At 39.1% G+C, this 21,289-nt stretch overlaps 1 protein-coding gene across 3 annotated transcripts in view; it reads right to left on the minus strand.

Annotated features, from left to right (window-relative positions):
• The window catches only part of TPK1 (thiamin pyrophosphokinase 1), a 352,973-nt gene that overhangs the window by 182,667 nt on the left and 149,017 nt on the right, over window positions 1-21,289 (minus strand). For all 3 annotated transcript variants that reach the window (XM_061165992.1, XM_061165990.1, XM_061165991.1), the window contains exon 4: window positions 12,267-12,339. In XM_061165992.1, coding sequence (XP_061021975.1) covers window positions 12,267-12,339 — 73 coding nt within the window. The remainder of the gene's footprint in view (window positions 1-12,266; window positions 12,340-21,289) is intronic.

The following is a 21,289-nucleotide window of genomic DNA, read 5'->3' on the forward strand; positions in this document are numbered from 1 at the left end:
TCCTCTTTATTGTATAAAGCATACTGTGGTAGATTGCTACTTCAGTTTTATTTACCAGACTTCTAAAAACATTTCTACTTTTCAAGGTAGAAATTATCAAGTGACAACTGATGAGAAACAATTTCTTCAGCAAGAATGTCACATGATTAAACTCTTAAAAACTCTTAAGTAACAGATTGCCTAAAATAATCAAGTGTTCTCTTTCTGTTTTTCTAGATGGTATATAAAAGAAAAGAATAAATGTAATTTAACCTTGCAGCAATTCTCCATTCAATCCCAAACACAGAGAGACATTCTAATCTGCTATAATCTTCACTGCCCTGGCTGTTGTAAAATAACCTTTCCTTTCAACATGGCATTGAACAAAAACTTTAAACATTTCAAACAAGAAAACCACCACTTCTATTAACAGAAGTCAAACGTCATTTTAACACAGCACAAGGTCTCAAATGATGGCTTCTTTGCTAAGAGCAGAGTCAAGAGTTCCCAGTGGAAGAGGGTGCCTAAAAGATTTAACACATCAGGCTCAGCATGCTTTTTTATAGCCTGCTTGCAAGGCTGCCCTTTGGACTAGTCCTGGAGGACTTGAACGGTAAACAGTTCCCTACACTGACAGACAACTTTCCCCCACAGAGGCTCACTGTGCCTAACTTACTTGTAGAAACAACACGGTTTACACTGAGAACCTGTTTTGTTATGCTTGTTGTTTGTTTGGCCCCCAGTAAATTCTGGGCATTAAGTCCCCAATGAGCTTCCTTGGTGGCAACACAACACACTTCTTACAATGTGATTAAGGGCATCCTGTGTGACTCCACTGGGAAAGGACTCTTTTGACTAGTGACTCATTTTCTCCAGAATTTCTGCAGTGCCTTTCCCTTTAGCTGATTCTGCTTCCCAGCCTCTCTCTGTAATAAATCACAGCTGTACGTCTGACTATATACCAAGTCCCATGAGTCCTCTACTCAATTATGGATTGTGGAGCTCGTCATGGGAACCCTCAAGCCAAAGAGCTACAGATCCTTCCTCCCTTAGGAGGCTTGAATAAGCTTCTACTTTATTATGTTCCTGTAAGCACGCAGACCCAGAGATCTGGTCTTGTCCGGGGGCTGTTCCTTCACACCCACTACAAACATGCCAAGGATGGAACTGGTATCCACTGGCTCTCTTCCAAGTCTCCCCAAAACAGCGAGGATGTGGGTGTGATAGGAGTGGGAGCACTGAAGGAATCCAGTGGAGGCGGGGGGTGGGGAGGGTGTTCAATTACTCAGACCTCAGCAGACACAGAAAAGGGAAACTGAATACTCACAAAAGGAAGCTGCAAGATTTCCTCAACCTGTGAAACTGATTCTCACTTTACTTGGAGAAAACTCTCTTTTCATCCAGAGAGTTATGGTGTAATGGCCAAAAAAGTGCATGCATTCTGCGGTCAGAATGCCCGCTTAGATCCTACTTAAACCATTTCCGACCTCTGTAAGGTTGTGTAAATTGCTCAACCCCTCTGTGTTTCCACAGTCAACTGTAAAATGTAGGTGACAGTTCCAACCTGATAGAATGTGATGTAAGGAATAGTAAAGTGTTAGTCGCTCAGTCGTGTCCAACTCTTTGCGACCCCATGGACTGCAGCCCGCCAGGCTCGTCTGTCCATGGGGTTCTCCAAGCAAGAATACTGCAGGGGGTAGCCATTCCCTTCTTCAGGGGATCTTCCCAACCCACGGTCTCCTGCATTGCAGGCAGATTCTTTACCATCTGAGCCATCAGGGAAGGCTCAGACTGTAAAGAATTACATGAATTTATAAATGAAAGTAACAAAGGATTACATGAATTTACAAATGAAAGTACACATCAAAGTGTCTGGTATTCTGGAAACACTTCAAAGTAATTATTGCCTATTACTCTTTTCAAGATTATGTTGAAATGGGAGGGGGTTTCAAAAGGGAGAGGATATATGTATACATATGGCTGATTCATGTTGAGGTTTAACAGAAAACAGCAAAATTCTGTAAAGCAATTATCCTTCAATAAAAAATAAACACATTTAAAAAAAAAGATTATGTTGAGAATTTCTCACCCCAATCTTTAAAAGTAGAGAAAGCCTGAAACACAACAAACTTACAAGCGTCCAAATATAGTTCATCCTTTCAGAAACCAATATACTACCCTAACTGTTAATGGATAAAGGGTAGTTTCTCAACAGTCAAACTCACTTGAGAAGCATAATACTAAGGTAAACAAAATTAAAATTTTGGCAGACTTACTTAAAATGATACTGTGCATGGTGAATTTTCAAAAGGGACCTGCACACTGTCAAATTTCACAAATGCTTGTGATCACAGAAGTCTTTTTTATACTAATATTGTGTGGCACTTCATGTGAATCTTTTTTATACCAAGTATCTAAAAGCAGCATTAGATACCCGAGTCATACAAACTTTCATGAGAATCTACTAACTGCTGGGATCCCAGAATGAATGACAGAATTCAGGTTGCAGGAGATCACACGTTAATAGGATAAGGAGGAATTATGATAAAAATTAAAAATTAAAATTATGATAAAAATTATATCAATCAGGTTCTGCAAGGAAAAAACAAAGGAAGGAATACATAACAGCTACGGGGGAGAACTGATGAGAAGGGGGTTCCATGAGCCAAATGAATTAGGAGAGAGAACCAGTCACACAGACCCCACAGATCAGAGTTAGAGGAGAAGCAGCACATTGGCCTGGCCCTGGAGTCATCGCTGAGGCCCTGGAGAGTGCTTAGAATTAAAGAGCTTTCCTGGTGGCTCAGACAGTAAAGAATCTACCTACAATGCAGGATGTCTGGGTGCAGTCCCTGGGTCAGGAAGATCCCCTGGAGGAGGGAGTGAAAACCCACTGCAATATTCTGGCCTGGAGAATTCCATGGGCAGAAGAGCCTGGTGGGCTACAGTCCATGGCATCACAAAGAAATTTAAAGGGCATAGGCTCCCCCTTTTCAAATGCCTTAAGTATGTTAAACAAATCAAAAACAAAACAGGCTTTGAAAAATAAAGACAATTTGAAAGGACTACGATTGAGGCAAGCACAAGAATGAAGGTGTATTCCTGAGACAGACTCACATAAAGTCCCCTGCCTGTCTCATCATTCCCTTCCTGTGATGCTAATAAGCAGAAGCCAACCAGTTGTAAGAACATAAAGTGAAGAATCTGTCATTCAGTTGTCAATGGAAACTGCCTGTCTATAATTCCCTTAACAAAGCCTTTATAGCTCAGCATATGTTAATTAGTTTTAAAGCTTAAGCCTAAGAAATTACTGTACTCAGGGGATGTGTGTGTGTGTGTGTGTGTGTGTGAGTTTTACACTTAAAAAAGTATACCGATAAATGGAATTGAGTTTTATATATTTGTACAATTTTCTCCATCTGGCGTAAGAGTCAAACTTGCTAATGTTTTAAATTTCTCATAGTCCAGCTTGCCTTTTCTCTAAATTAATTAATTGTGGACTGCCCTGGTGGCTCAGATGATAAAGAATCTGCCTGCAATGCAGGCGGAGGTTCGATCCCTGGGTCAGAAAGATCCCCATATTACCATGTCTAAAATATGCTGACATCTGGCTGGGCAGAAGTGGGTAAGAGACACGGCTAAAGGAGAAAATAATAACATACATGAGATTAAGCAGAGCAATGCAGATGTTTTTCACTGAAGATTAAAAGCATCTGTCCAGATTCTGTTAAATTTAAATAAAATTGAACCCAAGGCATTGTCAAACTCAAAAGAATATTATAATTGATTTTGACTATGAAGCAAATTAACATTCATAAATTATATATTTATGGAAAAGAAATGATTAGAAATCCCTTTAAAACCAATGTTACTAAGGATAGTTATTCAAAAGCTCTTAAGTAAACAATTTTGCAAAGTAAAACAAAATACTACCACTTAACATTAACATATTCTTTAAGCACTTCAAGAGCTCCTCTACATGTGTAACATTCAGTTCATCAGTTCAGTCAATCAGTCGTGTCTGACTCTCTGTGACCCCATGGACTGCACACGCCAGGCCTCCCTGTCCATCACCAACTCACAGAGCTTACTCAAACTCATATTCATCGAGTTGGTGATGTCATTCAACAATCACATCCTCTGTTGTTCCTTCAATCTTTCACAGTATCAGGGTCCTTTCCAATGAATCAGTTCTTCACATCAGGTGGTCAAACTTCAACTTCAGCATTAGTCCTTCAAATGAATATTCAGGACTGATTTCCTTTAGGATGGACTGGTTGGAACTGCCTGCAGTCCAAGGGACTCTCAAGAGTCTTCTCCAACACCACAGTTCAAAAGCATCAATTCTTTGGGGCTCAGCTTTCTTTATAGTTCAACTCTCACATCCATACATGACTACTGAAAAAACCATAGCCTTGACTAGACAGACCTTTGTTGGCAAAGTAATGTCTCTGCTTTTTAAAATGCTGTCTAGGTTTGTCATAGCTTTTCTTCCAAGGAGCAAGCATCTTTTAATTTCATGGCTGCAGTCTCCATCTGCAGTGATTTTGCAGACCCAAAAAATAAAGTCTGTCACTGTTTCCATTGTTTCCCCAACCACTTGCCGTGAAGAAACTGGGCCAGATGCCATGATCTTAGTTTTCTGAATGTTGCATTTTAAGCCAACTTTTTCTCTCCTCTTTCACTTTCATCAAGAGACTCTGTAGTTCTTCTTCGCTTTCTGCCATAAAAGTGTGTCATCTGCATATCTGAGGTTATTGATGTTTCGCCTGGCAATCTTGATTCCAGCTTGTGCTTCATCCAGCCCAGAATTTCTCGTGATGTATTCTGCATATAAGTTAAATAAGCAGGGTGACAATATACAGCCTTGACATACTCCTTTCTCAATTTGGAACCAGTCTGTTGTTCCATGTCCAGTTCTAACTGTTGCTTCCTGACCTGCATACATAGATCTCAGGAGGCAGGTCAGGTGATCTGGTATTTCCATCTCTTGAAGAATTTTCCACAGTTTTCTGTGATCCACACTGTCAAAGGCTTTGGCATAGTCAATAAAGCAAAAGTAGATGTCGTTCTGGAATTCTCTTGCTTTTTCTATGATCCAACTGATGTTGGCAATTTGATCTCTGGTTCCTCTGCCTTTTCTCAATCCAGCTTGAATATCTGGGAGTTCACGGTTCATGTATTATTGAAGCCTGGCTTGGAGAATTTTGAGCATTACTTTGCTAGCGTGTGAGATGAGTCCAATTGTGTGATAGTTTGAGCATTCTTTGGCATTGCCTTTCTTTGAGATTGGAATGAAAACTGACCTTTTCCAATCCTGTGGCCACTGCTGAGTTTTCCAAATTTGCTGGCATACTGAGTGCACAAATCTTTTAGGATTTGAAATAGCCCAACTGGAATTCCATCACCTCCACTAGCTTTGTTCATAGTGATGCTCCCTAAGGCCCACTTGACTGCATGTTCCAGGATACCTGGCTCTAGGTGAGTGACCACACCATTGTGATTATCTCGGTCGTGAAGTTCTTTTGTACAGTTCTTCTGTGTATTCTTGCCACCTCTTCTTAATATCTTCTGCTTCAGTTAGGTCGATACTGTTTCTGTCCTTTATTGAACCCATCTTTGCATGAAATGTTTCCTTAGTATCTCTAATTTTTGAAGAGATCTCTAGTCCTTCCCATTCTATTATTTTCCTTTATTTATTGCACTGATCACTGAGGATGCCTTTCTTATCTCTGCACTGATATCTTTCCACTTATGTCTTTGCACTGATCACTGAGGAAGGCTGTATATTGTCACCTGCTTATCTAACATATGAAGAGTACATCATGCGAAATGCCAGGTTGTATGAATTATAAGTTGGAATCAAGATTGTTGGGAGAAATACCAACAACCTCAGATATGCCAAAAAAAAATATCTCCTTGCAGTCCCTTGGAGAGCAAAGAGAGCAAACCAGTCAATCCTAAAGGAAATCAATCCTGAATATTCACTGGAAGGACTGATGCTGAAGCTAAACCTTCAATACTTTGGCTACCTAATGCAAAGAGCCAATTCATCGGAAAAGACCCTGATGGTGAGAAAAACTGAAGGCAGGACGAGAGGGGACAACAGAGGATGAGATGGTCGGATGCCATCACCGACTCAATGGACGAGTTTGAGCAAGCTCTGGGAAATGGTGCAGGACAGGGAAGCCTGGCAGGCTGCAGTCCAGGGGCTTACAAAGAGTCGGACAGGACTGAGCGACTGATCAACAGACATGTGCATGATACCACTTTAATGGCTAAAGTGGAGAGAAACTAAAGAGCCTCTTGATGAGGATGAAAGCGGAGACTGAAAAAGTTGGCTTAAAACTCAACATTCAAAAAATGAAAACCATGGCATCTGGTCCCATCACTTCATGATAAATAGATGGGGAAAAAAGTAGAAACAGTGACAGATTTTATTTTCTTGGGCTCCAAAATCACTGTGGATGGTGACCGCAGCCATCAAATAAAAGACACTTGCTCCTTGGAAGAAAAGTTATGACAAACCTAGACAGCATACTGAAAAGCAGAGACAACACTTTGCTGAGAAAGATCCATATAGTCAAAGCTACAGTTTTTCCATAAGTCATGTACAGACATGAGAGTTAGATCAAAAGAAGTCTGAGCACCGAAGAACTGATGCTTTTGAACTGTGGTGCTGGAGAAGACTCTTGAGACTCCCTTGGGCAGCAAGGAGACTAAACCAGTCAAAATATTCATCAGAAGAACTGATGTTAAAGCCAAAGCTCCAATACTTTGGCCACCTGACATGAAGAGCCAGCTCACTGGAAAAGACCCAGATGCTGGGAAAGATTGAGAGCAGGAGAAGGGGACGACAAGGATGACATGGTTGGATGGCATCACTGACTTGATAGATATGAGTGTGAACAAACTCTAGGAGGCTGTGAAGGACAGGGAAGCCTGGCGTGCTGAGGTTCATGGGGTTGCAGAGTCTGACGTGACTTAGCGACTAAAGGACAAAGACAACATAATTTAATAACCTATTGGTTTGTTTGGTCACTCTTTGTCTAGCCCAGCTATTGCAGTTCAACTCTTGCTACCCTAGAGTTGGGGGTGAAGGACACTGACATGATGGAACTGTGAAGGGAAAGCGTCTGGTTCTCACACTGACTATCATTGCTTTGCTGGCATTCTTTCCTGGGCATGTTAATTACCTTGTGCATAAATAACAATCCTGTCCAACAGACCAAATATGTAATCTGTTGAAAAGCAGGGTTAGGAACTGAATCCTAGTTTTCACAAAATTTTTTTCATAAAAAAAAATAATGGACACTGATCCAAAAGCTGTCTTAACTCTATCATTTTCCTTAAGTCCCTTAGGTTTTTTGAGCCTGAGTTTCCACATCATAAAATTTGGCTAAATAACACAATTCAATGTCTATTATATTTTAAACTATTTTACATTTTTATCATTATATTTATAACATATTATTATCTTCTATCCTACACATCTACGTTTATGGAAAAACATTTTATTCTGTGACTCTTTAAGACATTAAATACTGCAACTAGTTCCTAAACATTCTAAGTATAAGGAAGCATGCTTTAAAATCCCACTCCTATATCCAGTAAAGACCCCAAAGACTATACAATGAAAGAATATCAGAAGTTACATGAGATATTACAGTTTCTTCAAAAGGTCTCAGGAAACTGAAACACATGAGGGCATGATTGATGGAATAATTAAAAAGACTGAAGTAGGTGATTTTAGCCTTGAATCAAGGAAACACTGACTGACTCAGAAAGTGAAAGATATAAAGTAAAATAAAATATCAAGGGGAAAATCTGTAAGAGACATTCCTCATTCTGAGTCCATATTAGTGAACCAGGCAGAGAAGAGCTAAGACAAATGGGCAAAAGGGGAAACACAAAGATGTCACAGCTATCTGAGAAGGAGGCTTTATGGAATAAATTAAGAATGGCATACCATATGCCTCGGGAAGTGGACAACAATCAGCTGGTCAACTACAATCATATCATATCATATGTTTAATATTAAAACTATCAGCATGGAAAAACACATTGACAGTGACAAGTCACACTGCTACTCATTTGAAATTTCAGGTTATGCTTTGGCATGGATCCAGCGGTATACCACGGCTTCACTAAAATATGCAGTTTTCAAACTGCTGCATGTTAACGAGAGGCATAAACTGTACATCCTGGTTCTTATCCCATGGACCATATGGGATTAAGCAGTGGATCAGAGCTTGCCCCACTTCTTGTCCAAAACCCAAAGGAATACATAATTAAGGGTTATAGACATAAAGACTAATGATTAAGTGGTTGGGATGTAACCTAACTTGAAGAAGGTTATGCATATAAAGATCTAATGAAAGAAAATGTGCTTTGATTTTCCTCTTTCTTCTTACATAGAAGTGAAAGTTTGCGATCCCATGGACTGTAGCCCACCAGGCTCCTCTCCTCCTCGAATTCTCCAGGCAAGAATACTGGAGTGGGGTGCCATGCCCTTCTCCAGGGGATCTTCCAGACCCTGAGATCCATCCGGGATCTCCTGCATTGCAGGCAGATTCTTTACCATCTGAGCCATCAAGTTACATATTACCAATTAAAGACCAAGAATGCACTGTGATGATATGAAAACATTTTTCCCATTGCCTAACAATCGGCTTTATCAGTACTAAGTCAGATGGTTTGTTAGCCCTCTCCACATAGCTATCAATGATCCTTGCCTACTGATATTGATGCCCTTGTGCAGCCTAATGCACATTTACCAGGGTTCATCTCTATGACTAACAACATCTGGCAGAAGAGACAGGAAGATGATACATCACTGATGAAATCAAGTTACAAAAAAGACCACGATTTCTGTTTTGGCAAGCTCTATTGCATGCATGTTTTCTTTTCCCTCCCTCTTTTCCTGGAAAGCAGTCTGCCATGATGTGAGCAGCCCAATGGCAAGGAGCTGACACCTCCAACAAAGAGCCAGTGAGAAATAACAACCAGTAAAACCAACAACCAGAGCAATAATCTTGGAAACAATTTCTGTAGTCCCAAGGGAGCCGTGACATGCCTGAAAAATCAAGCTGTGTTATAACTTCATGAGAAACCTTGAACCAGAACCACCCTATTATTAAATAACTGACTCTAATATTTCTTACCAAGAGATCCTGTGCAAGAGAAACACTGTTTGCTGTTTTTTTTTTTTAATTGGAGATAATTGCTTAACAATGTTGTGTTGGCTTCTGCCATACAGCTGATGTGAGTCAGCCCTAAGTATACATACGTCCCCTCCCTCTTCAGCTCCACGCCGCCCCCCAGCCGACCCTACCCCACCCCTCCAGGCCTTCACAGGGCACAAGGCACCGGCTCCCTGTGCTATGCAGCAATTGCCCATTAGTTACCTGTTTTACACACGGTAATAAATATGTTTCAATGCTACTCTCTCAATTCGTCCTACCCTCTCCTTCCCCTCGCCATGTCCAAGTCTGTTTTCTATGTCTGCATCTCCACTGCTGCCCAGCAAATAGGTTCATCAGTACCATTTTTCTAGATTCCATATATGTGTTATTAATAATATACAATACTTGCTTTTCGCTTTTTGACTCAGTCCACTCTGTAACAGGCTCTAGGTTCATCCACCTCACTAGAACTGACTCAAACGCATTCCTTTTTATGGCTGATTGTTTGCTGTTTTAAGCTGCTACATTTTAGGACAATTTATTACGTAGTAATAACTAGTGAATACAAATGGCAAGAACTGGGATATACTCTGTTCAGAAGCTGACAAACCAACCACTTGATATTTTAGTGTTTTCAGAAGTTTATCATGCAAACCAATTTTAAAGTCCTATGAATCAGTGCTGGCTACGAATCTGCTTCATGCTTTAAACAAAAATTTAGCATTTTAAATTTCTTCTTTAATTTACTTTCCACAACAGAGCCTCAGTTTTACCTTCATTGAAGATCCAGACCAGGTGCAAAAAAAAAAAAAAAACATGTGTATGAAAGTGGAAATAACCTCCTTTCACTTGTAACAGATCAAGTGCTTCAGTTGGAGATAATGGCTTACATGAATTGTGTGTAACACTGCATTAACTTGTTGTCATTACCATCATTATTAAACACAGCCAAACATTCACCATGTGCTCCACATGAGCTTCTACAAGACGTCACTGGCGCCCTGTAGGAACACAGCCAAAGAATTCAAAAGCAATGAATTCTCATCTATACATAAAGGGAAAAAAAAGAAAAATTGATTGTGCTCCATCAACTTAGAAGTATGCAATGTAGGAATTATAAGGTTCAGTTAGTCTTTCTTCTTGAACTAAACCTCAACAAACATAAATGAGTTTTGGAGATTAAAATCAAAAGTGACGCAGGAAATGCAAGAGAAATTCATCTAAAGGTATTAACTCAAAATTTCCCTTTACCCCTGAGCCATTCAGAGAGAAAACACCCTGGCTTCCCATTCTTTCCAGCTATGCCCTTATGTTCTGCAGGAACTGTCAGACTGACACTTGCAGTTGTGGCAAGCCTGAAGCATGAGCGTGGGTGGCTGCGGCAGGTGCGGGGCAGGGAGTTGAGGGGAAAGGAGAAAGGGAGGGGGAGAGAGAGAGAGAGAGAGAACAGACACATCTGGCCAGATCTTCAACTGGTTTCTGAGTCTGCCTGTCCCTGCCTCTCCTGCTGTTTCTTCAGCTCCTGAAAATATGATTAATGTCTATGAATTGGCAAAACTCTGGTTTGTAAGCAAGGCTGAGGCTTTCCGTCCCAACGAGGTTGAGGTACGGAGTTAATGAGAAGTGAGGCTGTGGGGAATGAACAGAAACATGCCAATGTTAAAGTAATTGAGCATGAATATCAAACACTGACTTGGGAACAGTCTTCATTTGCTGATGGGAGGTCTGATCAGCTGCCGGGTGGATGGCGTGGGTGCACAGACCTGCATTCATTGCTGGCCTCAGAATTTCCATCACAACAGCCTACACTTTATAACCTTGCTACCTTGTTTCCTCAGCTAGATTCCTATTTCTCTTCCTTTTGTTCTTTTTCCCTCCCCTGCTTCACGCTCTTCCTCTTCTTTTACTTCCATTCTACAAAAGCTTTCCTCTTGTTTATGAAGTTATCTCATCTATCCTCAAGCCTCACAAAGAATTTAAAGCTCCTCTCAATAATTGCTTTTTCTTTAGAATATGCATAATTTACTAATGCCAGTTCAGAATAACACAGATGATGGTGTTGTGGCTAGAAGAATCGCTGATGCTATAATTTTCATTTTAAAAACCTTGCATTGTCCTCTAAAGCCAGTGAAAGCTTGAATTATTAATTAGTATAAGACACTACCCTGTCTTCTATCATTCTCAAATAGTTTACTTGTATGTTCTTAAGTGGCAAAGATCTTTGGAAGATTTGCACCATAGTGACAAAATGAACACCTTAATAAGCTCTACATTATTACTAATTTCAAGTTTTAATGAAGTGTTATTCAGAAGAGTAATAATAGTTTTAAGAAAACTAAATATTAAAAAAAAAAAACCCTTTGGTTCTAAAATTCTGTGGTTGTTGCTGTGTAGCTGCCAAGATATGCCTGACTCTTGTGCAACCCCATGAACTAGTCGGCCAGGCTCCTCTGTCCATGGAATTTCCCAGCCACGGATACTGCAGAGGGTCACCATTTCCTCCTCTAAGAGAGTTTCCTGACCCAGGGATTGAACCCAAGTCTCTTACGTCTCCTGCTTTGGCATGTGGATTCTTTACCACTGTGCCACAAGGGAAGCCCTCTAAAATTCTAGGAATGTACAATAAGGCATTTTTACAAAAATTCATTTACAAAGATTTTTTTTCACTAGCAATACAAATGGACAAAATTTAAATGTACATCAGTTGGAAACTGTTTAAGCAAAATACAGTACTATTCATTAAATGAAATTTAAAGTGATGTGTGAAAAATACATAACTAATGAAGATGTAGACAACACAGTATACTTTTAATGAATCAAAAGCTATAAATTCATTTAATATATACACACTCAGAAGACTAAGCACTAATGCTTATCTAATGGCCATAAACTTTCTAAGACTGTGTTTCTACTTGTCACTTTCTAAATTTCCATTTGAACCTGTAGGACAACTGCTAGAAAGAATACTTTTTAAGTAACAAAGTAACCAAGAAAAATGAGTTTCTCAATCCCTACATACATCAACAAAAACAGAAAAAAAAAGGAAAAGGAAAAGCAATCACATAAGAAAAGACCGTAAATATAAAAGTGCTAATGGTTTACCTTAATAGCGTAGTATTCTCTAACTTCAGGCCTAATGGAATCAAAGTCTCCACTGATGAATTCAGGCAGAAAGCTGAAAGAAAGAGTTCCAAGTTAAGTCAACTATTTAAGGTTCTTTAGTAGCTAACCTTTAAAACTATGATGATAAGAACCAGAGACAGAGCTAAGGTACTCAAAAGGAAAACGAAACAGAGTCTATTTTCAGAGTGAATGGGATGTTATATCTTATGCACTTAATTTTCACTTAGACTGAGGGGAAGTCCAGGTACCCAAATAATGTGTCAACTTAGTCTCACTATCAGTCAATATTTACCTTGCTTAAAAAGACAGATGAAGATTAAAGAAGATTACTGCTTTAACAAAAGCTTCCAGTTCAAAACCCTAACACAAGGACTCTTAAGTCTTTGCATAGTACTTTCTACAAATAGACAAAACTTTGAAAAATACCTTCATATCAGTTCAAAACTTTGAATAGATTTTAACAGAACAAATAATAATGAGGATGAGGCATTTTTGTAGTGCATAAGTCAGTTTAAAAACATTTTCCAAATAGCCTACTGACATATTTCTAGAAATAGGAGTCTTCTCGTTTTGTCTGCAATACCACAAAGATCATGGTTACTAAATAGAAGGAGAGGATTCTCCAAATGGATGTTTCTAATTCTATCATGATTACCTTTTTTCTCTTCCCTACCATTTTCAGAACTCCTTTAGGAAAATCTCCCTTACTGTATAAGCCATCCTTTCCTATTATAAGACATCTGTATGACCTGGTAGAATTTCTTCCCACTAAAAATACCTAACTGTGGAGAAATAAAGCATCCCTGGACTTCTCAGTGCTCCTGCAAAACGCTCTAGCTTCTGAGCTTCCAAAGTATATATGAGATAAGGAAGAAAATGCTTGCTTTCATGTCTTCCAGAAATATTCTGCTCTTCATATACCAACCATAAAAACTAGATCCGGCTTTTTACCCCATTAGTTGCTTTGATTCAAAATCCTAGTCTAACTTCTGTATGTCTTTTCAAGATGGCCAAATTATTACAGAAATAAATAGGTTCCTAGAGACCGAATATTACTGCTGGCTGTTACATGTCAAAAGAGGTAAAGCCCAGAACCTAGAGACATCCCTGGGTCACAAAAGACAAGACACAGGGAGACAGCTTTCTGCTGGAGAAACGTCACTGATACAAAGCTGGGCTGGGTTAAGATTCAGGCCCTAAAATGCCCCCAGAGAGCCTTTCAGGAGAGGCACTGCTGTCACCCGCTACTTAACAGTTGAGGGAAAGTCTCATTTTCTCGTCTTTCAGATAGGAATATGCGGCTATTCGCACAGGACCACTGATCTGTAGCTGCATGAGTCAATGGTTTATAAAACTAGAGCACAGAACTCTGACTCAGAACACCCCGTGTACACATTCAGGATAATATTCATAAAGAGGAGTATTTAAAAACCCACCTTGTTCTTTTGCAAGATGATTTTAAGTTCTTAACCCAATTGATGTGCTGCAGTCCATGGGGTCACAAAGAGTTACAAACAACTTAGTGACTGAACAACAACTACCCAACTGAAACTGTTAATTCTTAGGTTAACTCCGTCCATGTGGGACCAACTCTTCTTTGAGCTATTCATCTTCTTAGGACTAAACAGGTAAGAGAAAGTCCTTCCATAGAGTTCTGTACCACATCCACTGCATGGCTTTGTCTTTTCACTAAACATTAATACTTATTAAAAGTTTCAATCAATTGATTTCAGAAATGGTCATTGAACATCAAACCATGTGCAGAAGCAACAGTTCACTCAGAATAAGGTAAAATTGGGAAGTAAAATATCTAGGTTTTTAAATTACCTTGCCTGGTTTGAACATTTCCCTACAAACTTTTCTCCTCAAAATGTCCTTACCATAGATAGCTATGATTTTCAATTTCATTTTACACCTACTTAGATAACTCCCTTCTGATATCTTTCTTAGGACTAAAAAAAAAAATAGACTGTTAATTTGTATCACTTCTTTTTCCTGTTGCAAAATTTCATTCATTTTCAAAGTTTCTTCCAAATGCCTCCACCTACCACTATTTAACTATGAAAGCGTTAATCGATCAGTCACGTACAACTCTTTGCAACCCAGTGGGCCACAGACCACCAGGCTCCTCTGTCCATGGAATTCTCCAGGCCAGAATACTGGAGTGGGTAGCCATTCCCTTTCTCCAGGGGATCTTCCGGGCCCAGGAATTGAACCCGCATCTCCTACATTGCAGGTGGATTCTTTACCTCTGAGCCAACAAGGAAGCCCCCTTTAAACCATACACAAACTACAACACATATGGTCACAGCCTAGTCATGCTCCTATGGTCTGAATGTGTGTGTCCCCCTCCAATTAATATGCTGAAACCCTAACACCTAAATGATGTTCTTAGGAGGTGATTAGTTTAAAATAGTGGAGCTCCCATGAATAGATGAGTACCCTTAGAAGAGAAACCCCAGAAAGCTCTCTTCCCCTTCCCATCATCTGAGGACACAACAAGAAGAAAGCCGGTTATAAAACAGGGAGCAGACCTCCCCATGCAATGACTCTGCTGGCACTCTGACCTTGAACTTCCCACCCTCCAGAACTGGGAGAAGTGTTTGTTATTTATAAGCCATCCAGTCTATGGTAATCTGTTAGAACAATTTAAAAGTATTGAGATATTGCTGGAAAAGATAAAGGGAATCAGCCCTCCAATAACACCACTGCCCTTTTAAAGAACAGAAATCTAAGAAGTAAATTTGGCCATTACTTCACCATGTAGAGAAGCCATTTAAACTTAGGGCTCTGGTTCTGCGCAGTCCAAATCACGCAACTTTCTAATAAGGCTGACTCTATGTTCCTCTACAAAGTTTAGCCCCTCAGATATCTAGAATTAATTTGGCAGTTTCCAAATACTGTATTTTTTGACAGTAAATAAAAATGAAAAATAAAGGCTAACAAATGTAGTCAGCTGAACATCTATCCCCTTAGGATGCATCATCTTAAAGAGTATTAGATCTTTTTCTTACTCTATGATTAATGAAGGAAAGCAATTATGCAAATTCACTTATATAATCTTGCAAAAATAGGAGAAGAGGAGGTGGGTCAGGGGAAAAAAGTTAGGGGCAAATAGAGGAATGTGAAGAATTAGGGGAAAGGAGGGAAGGAGTGGAGAAGGGGAGGTGGGGAGAAAATGGTAAAAAGGGAAGAGAAAGGCCAGAAAAGGAACGAAAGGGAAAGACACCAGTGGAAAAGCACCAGGAAAGACAATTTCAACATAAACTTACGAGGATGTCCACTCCCTAATTCTTAGCTTTTCCACAATACTTAACTTTTCTGAGCTCCATTTCACCTTATGTAAAATGAGGATAATTCTCAATGCCTGTGAGGATTAAGAGCTAATATATGTAAAGCACTTAGAAAATGCCTGGCACACAGTAAGCAGGATTTAAGCCATTCAGTTAAAATAAAATGTATTACTAGAGAAGCGAACTCACCTGCTTGAGGTTAGAAGGCTAACAAGAGCGAGAACCAAATTTCACACCCAGGCAGCACCATCTTTATTCTCTAACAGCCAAGTCTACAGCTATCCAGACACACACATTTACGAAATGGAATAAGAGTTTCTTACTGAGAAGGTTCTCTACATAACTGCATTATCCTCCTGCTGGTTTTATTAATCAGTGGTAATTTAGCCAACCTGTATATATGATAGAAGTAGCACTGAGACAGAAGAAAAGAAGGATTTCTGCTCCTTGCAATAGAAAGATAGACTCTTCATTAAAGAAATATATTAGGAGGAGAAATTTTGAAAATAGTGTTAAAAAAGAAGATGGCTCCAGATACAAGAGGAAAAAAAAAAATGGTACCCAGTCTTAAGGCACAGGAATTGATCATTCAAAGATCTGAGCTAATATTCTCTGCAAAATTGCCAAACTTAATAGGAAAGGAAAAAACCCAAGGGTGATCTAAAAAACAGTAAGTGAAATGGTACCGCATTTTGACTGTGTTTATAGATGTCATCAGTTCAACTGTTTTACTAAGTCTCTAAGAAAAGTATGAAAGGTATTTAAATATGGATGATCCCTGACTTACAATGGTTCAACTTAAGACTTTTTGACTTTACAGTGGTGTGAAAGCAATAAGCATTTAGTAGAAATGTGACCTCAAGTTTTGAATTTTAATCTCTTCCCAAGCTAGTGATATGAGGTACAATACATACTCTCTCAGAGAAGCTGGGCGGATCCCAGGCAGCCACAAGATCGCAACGGTTACCGACACAATCAAATTCATCCTGTTTTTCACTTTCAGAACAGGACTCTATAAATTACATGAGACATTCAACACTTTATAATAAAATAGACGTTGTGTTAGATGATTTTGCCCAACTCTAGGTTAACGTAAGTATTCTCCTCGTTTCTGAGTTGAAGGATTACCTTGCCTGGCAAAGGAAAAACTTCCTTGCTACACTTCCACTAGAATATGCAATTTTACTTCTCCCCAAATCCTGGCCCTTATTTGAAATCTGTCCTACTTGCACATCCAACCGGAGCTGCATGGTAATGAAGCAGCAGGGTGAGTGCCCAGCTACTCCATGCCATAAGCTATCAATCCCCAGGCATGCTCTATTTAGGCTTCGAGGTTTGTGGTTTATTTTAATGAATAGAGAAGCGGTAAAGAGAGGCACAATTATGAAATCATATGAGACTTCTTGAAAGTACATTTCATTCTAGGCAGTAAACACACAAACAAATGAATATTCAACTCTGTAACTGAGCACTCTAACTCAAAATACACAATGTAAATTTGATGGATCAGCCCATGACAGGGGAATTAATCTCTCACTGTAACCACTTAGAGAATCAGAAAAAATATGTGAAACAATGGTGTTCAGACAGTAGAAAGCAGGCAGCTCAGGACAGTGAGTGCTGAAAAATGGGGAACGAATAAGATGAGCCCTCTTATTCCTCAGCTTTCTTCCTGGAGGCGGTTTCTAGCTTAGAGCACAATGAGGAAAACTCAGAGATCCCCAGCCTCCCTAACTAGAGGAGACCGAGATTAATTTTAAGGAAAGCTGAAGTGCTAGAAAAGTTAGAAAATGGAACCATGGGGAGAAGATAGCTCCAGAAAGTTTCATTCCTGGTGAAAATGTTATGACGACTCCTGAAATGACAATAAATGATTTTTATCAACTAAGTTTATCAACATAAACTTGATAAAATAGTGGCAGGGTTTGAGAGGACCGATTCCAATTTTGCAAGATGCTCTCATTCAATTCACTTGCTCAGTCATGTCCGACTCTCTGCGACCCCATGGACTACAGCACGCCAGGCCTCCCTATCCATCACCAACTCCCGGAGCTTGCTCAAATTCATGTCCGAGTCAGTGATGCCATCCAACCGTCTCATCCTCTGTTGTCCCCTTCTCCTCCTGCCCTCAATCTTTCCCAGCATCAGGGTCTTTTCAAATGAGACAGCTCTTCACATCAGGTGGCCACAGTATTGGAGTTTCAGCTTCAGCATCAGTCCTTCCAATGAATATTCAGGACTGATTTCCTCTAGGATGGACTGGCTGCATCTCCTTGCAAGTCCAAGGGACTCTCAAGAGTCTTCTCCAACACCACAGTTTAAAAGCATCAATTCTTCAGCACTCAGCTTTCTTTACAGTCCAACTCTAACATCGACACATGGTTACTGGAAAAACCATAGCTTTGCCTAGATGGACCTTTGTCGGCAAAGTAATGTCTCTGCTTTTTAATATGCTGTATAGGTTGGTCATAGTTTTTCTTCCAAGGAGCAAGCATCTTTTAATTTCATGGCTGCAGTCACCATCTGTAGTGCTTCTGGAGCCCCCCAAAATAGTTTCTCACTGTTTCCATTGTTACCCCATCTATTTAAGAGCATCTATAAGCAAGATGCTCTGCTGTGGGTAAGACATTGTCAAACAGCATTGCATGTTACGAAGAAATTGTTCAAGAAAGGAAGAGTCCATTGATATGGCAAACTTCATGGTTATCTCATTTTAGGAAATGGCCACAGCCACGCCAACCTGCAGCAACCATCATGCTCATCAATCAACAGTCATCATCACTGAGGCAAGACCCCTCCACAAGCAAAAAGACTGAGTCACTGATGGCTTAGATGATGGCCAGCAATTCTTACAAAAAAAAATATTATTTAAGGTATATATATTGTATTTTATGAGCTTCATTGGTGGCTCAGTGGTGAAGAATCTACCTACAATGTAGGAGACCCAAGTTCGATCCATGGATTGGGAAAATCCCTTGGGGAAGGGAATGGCTACCCACTCCAGTATTCTTGCCTGGAGAATTCCATGGACAGAGGAGTCTGGTGGGCTACAGTCCGTAGGGTCGCAAAGAGTCAGACATGACTGAGCGACCAACACACACACATTGTATTTTAAGACCTAATGCTATTGCACACTTAACGGACTGCATATAGTAACTACATACAGACTACACGCATAACTTTCATGTGCACTGTGAAATCAAGAAATCCATGCGACTTGCTTTATTACAATATTTGCTTTATTATAATGGTCTGGAACCTAAATTATGTATCTCTGAGGTATGCCTGTGTTTATAGTAGGTATGTAGATTCCTTCTCAACTGCACATGGAATATTCTTCACAATGGATCATATTCTAGGCCACGGTCCAACATATTTTTTTGTTTTCTTAAGGACCCAGTCAGCATTTTAGCTTCTGTGGGCTCTAATGTCTGTGTCGCAACTATTTAACTCCATCATGATAACAAGAAAGTGGCTGTAGAAAATAGGAAAACAGTAGTACGGCACTGCTATGTTCCAATAAAGTATCACTTATAGGCAGGTGGCCTGCAGCCTATAGTTTGCCAACTCCTGTTCTAGGCCAAAAGTAAGACTCAATAGATTTAATGGGATTGAAATCATACAAAATATATTCCATGACACATAATATTCTCTTTTCTCACTTGCTCAAAGTCATCAATTATAAATCAGTACTTCCTGGAATGAAGTATGACCACAAAGAGAATAAACTATTTGAGACTCTAAAACCTCCATCTATATATACAAAATAAAATTGCTATTAAATAAATTCAATCATATGCCATTGGAGTAGGCTATGGATTTCAATTTTTCTAGATATATTTTATCCTACTTATTATTCACACTAACAAACTGCCCCACTAAATTACATAAGTTTGAATTATATTTAATACTTATTTATATATACACAATGCAAATATAACCAATTCAATTTTATAATATTTTATAGCTCAGGCACACCGCAAATACTGAAACATATATATTTTAGAAATTAATTTTCTCACTGACAAATGTATAACTTCAAGTGTGAATCAGGACCCAAAATGTTACAGATATTATTCTGTAAAATAACATTTAACAGCAACCTTATAAAACACATATTTAACAAAAAAGCGTAATGTTTAGTATAACACTTGGTAATAAGACACGACTACAATTATATCAAGCATATATCAGAATGTCACTTCAGAAATCGTTTCACTGTCTCCCCAGTGCTGGCAGTTTTGTGTTGAACATGCATGCAGGTGGTGAAAACGTGATGTCAGGGGCTTTCCTGACACACAGGAATGCATTTCCTCCACAAAGAAAGATGAATTGGGTCTGCCTTTGTGGCTCTGCTAGATTTTCAAAGCTCAGAAAACTACATAACCCGTCGGTAGTTTCAGGAATGAGATTATTTCCATTCCAGAGAACCAGTTTACATGTTTAATTAATGACCTGTCTAGTTAGGTGCCAAAGAAGGATGAGATATAAAAAAATAAATAAATAAATAAATAAATTCAACAGCAAAGTCTAAGGTATAAAGGTTTTAGAAGGGAAGTAGTTTTAAAATTTAATACTAACCCTATGCCCAAAATGTACTGCTTCCTTTGCTATAGAAAGAGTTGAAAAAAGATGAAAACACTAAGAAATGAGGACCACAGAAGTAAAATTTACACAATATTTACACTAAAAACATGAGAATCAAAGAGTATGCATACACTGAATCACATAAAACACATCATCAAAGATAATAAACAAGTCATTAAAATAAAGTTTTATATATTGCATACAATCTGGCAAGTTTTCTCTGAGGTGAATAATGTGTCAAGACCTAAATAAGAGACTTTGTAAAAAGATGGTTTATTCTACTACATCATATTTATACAGTGAGTTTCCAGAAAACAAAATTTATAATATAAACTACACTTAAGCACACAGCCTCTTGTCATTTAATTCACTTTCATCATTCCTGCAAGATACTATTCTTAAAAGACTCATTATCAAAATTTAGGACGGAAATGAGGTTTGGGGATAAGAGATAAAGAGACTGGGCTAACTGCTGCTCAATTATACACGTGGCAAGAACAGTGATTCAGTGTGGAATTCTCTAACAAGGCACCACATTTGAGGAACATCCATTCCATTAAGACTGACTAGTCATTAAGACATCTGTAAAAATGGTTCGGTCCATCTTTTGAAACATTTCTGTCAACATTCTCCAAAAACAGAAAACCATTTTAATTCTGAAAGACTAAAAGCAAGATTTAAGCCTCAGAAATTTGGTTTTACCTTTTTTCTAATTGGAGGGCAACTACTTTACAATATTGGGATGGTTTTTGCCATACATCAACATGAAATGGCCATAGGCATACCTGTGTCCCCTCCCTCCTGAACCCCCCTCCCACTTCCCTTCCTACCCTACCCTTCCAGGTTGTCAGAGAGCGCCAGCTTTGGGTTCCCTGAATCATACATCAAATCCCCACTGGCTATCTATTTTACACTTGGTAATGTATATGTTTCAACGTTATTCTCTCAAATCATCCCACCCTCTCCTTCTCCCACTGAGTCCAAAAGCCTCTTCTTTATGTCTGTGTCTCCTTTGCTGTCCTGCACATAGGATTATTAGTACCATCTTTCTAGATTTCATATATATATGCATTAATATGATATCTGTCTTTCTCTTTCTGACTTACTCTGTATAGTAGGCTC

Source organism: Dama dama, chromosome 18 (assembly GCF_033118175.1).
Source record: "Dama dama isolate Ldn47 chromosome 18, ASM3311817v1, whole genome shotgun sequence".
NCBI classification, from domain to species: Eukaryota; Metazoa; Chordata; class Mammalia; order Artiodactyla; family Cervidae; genus Dama; species Dama dama.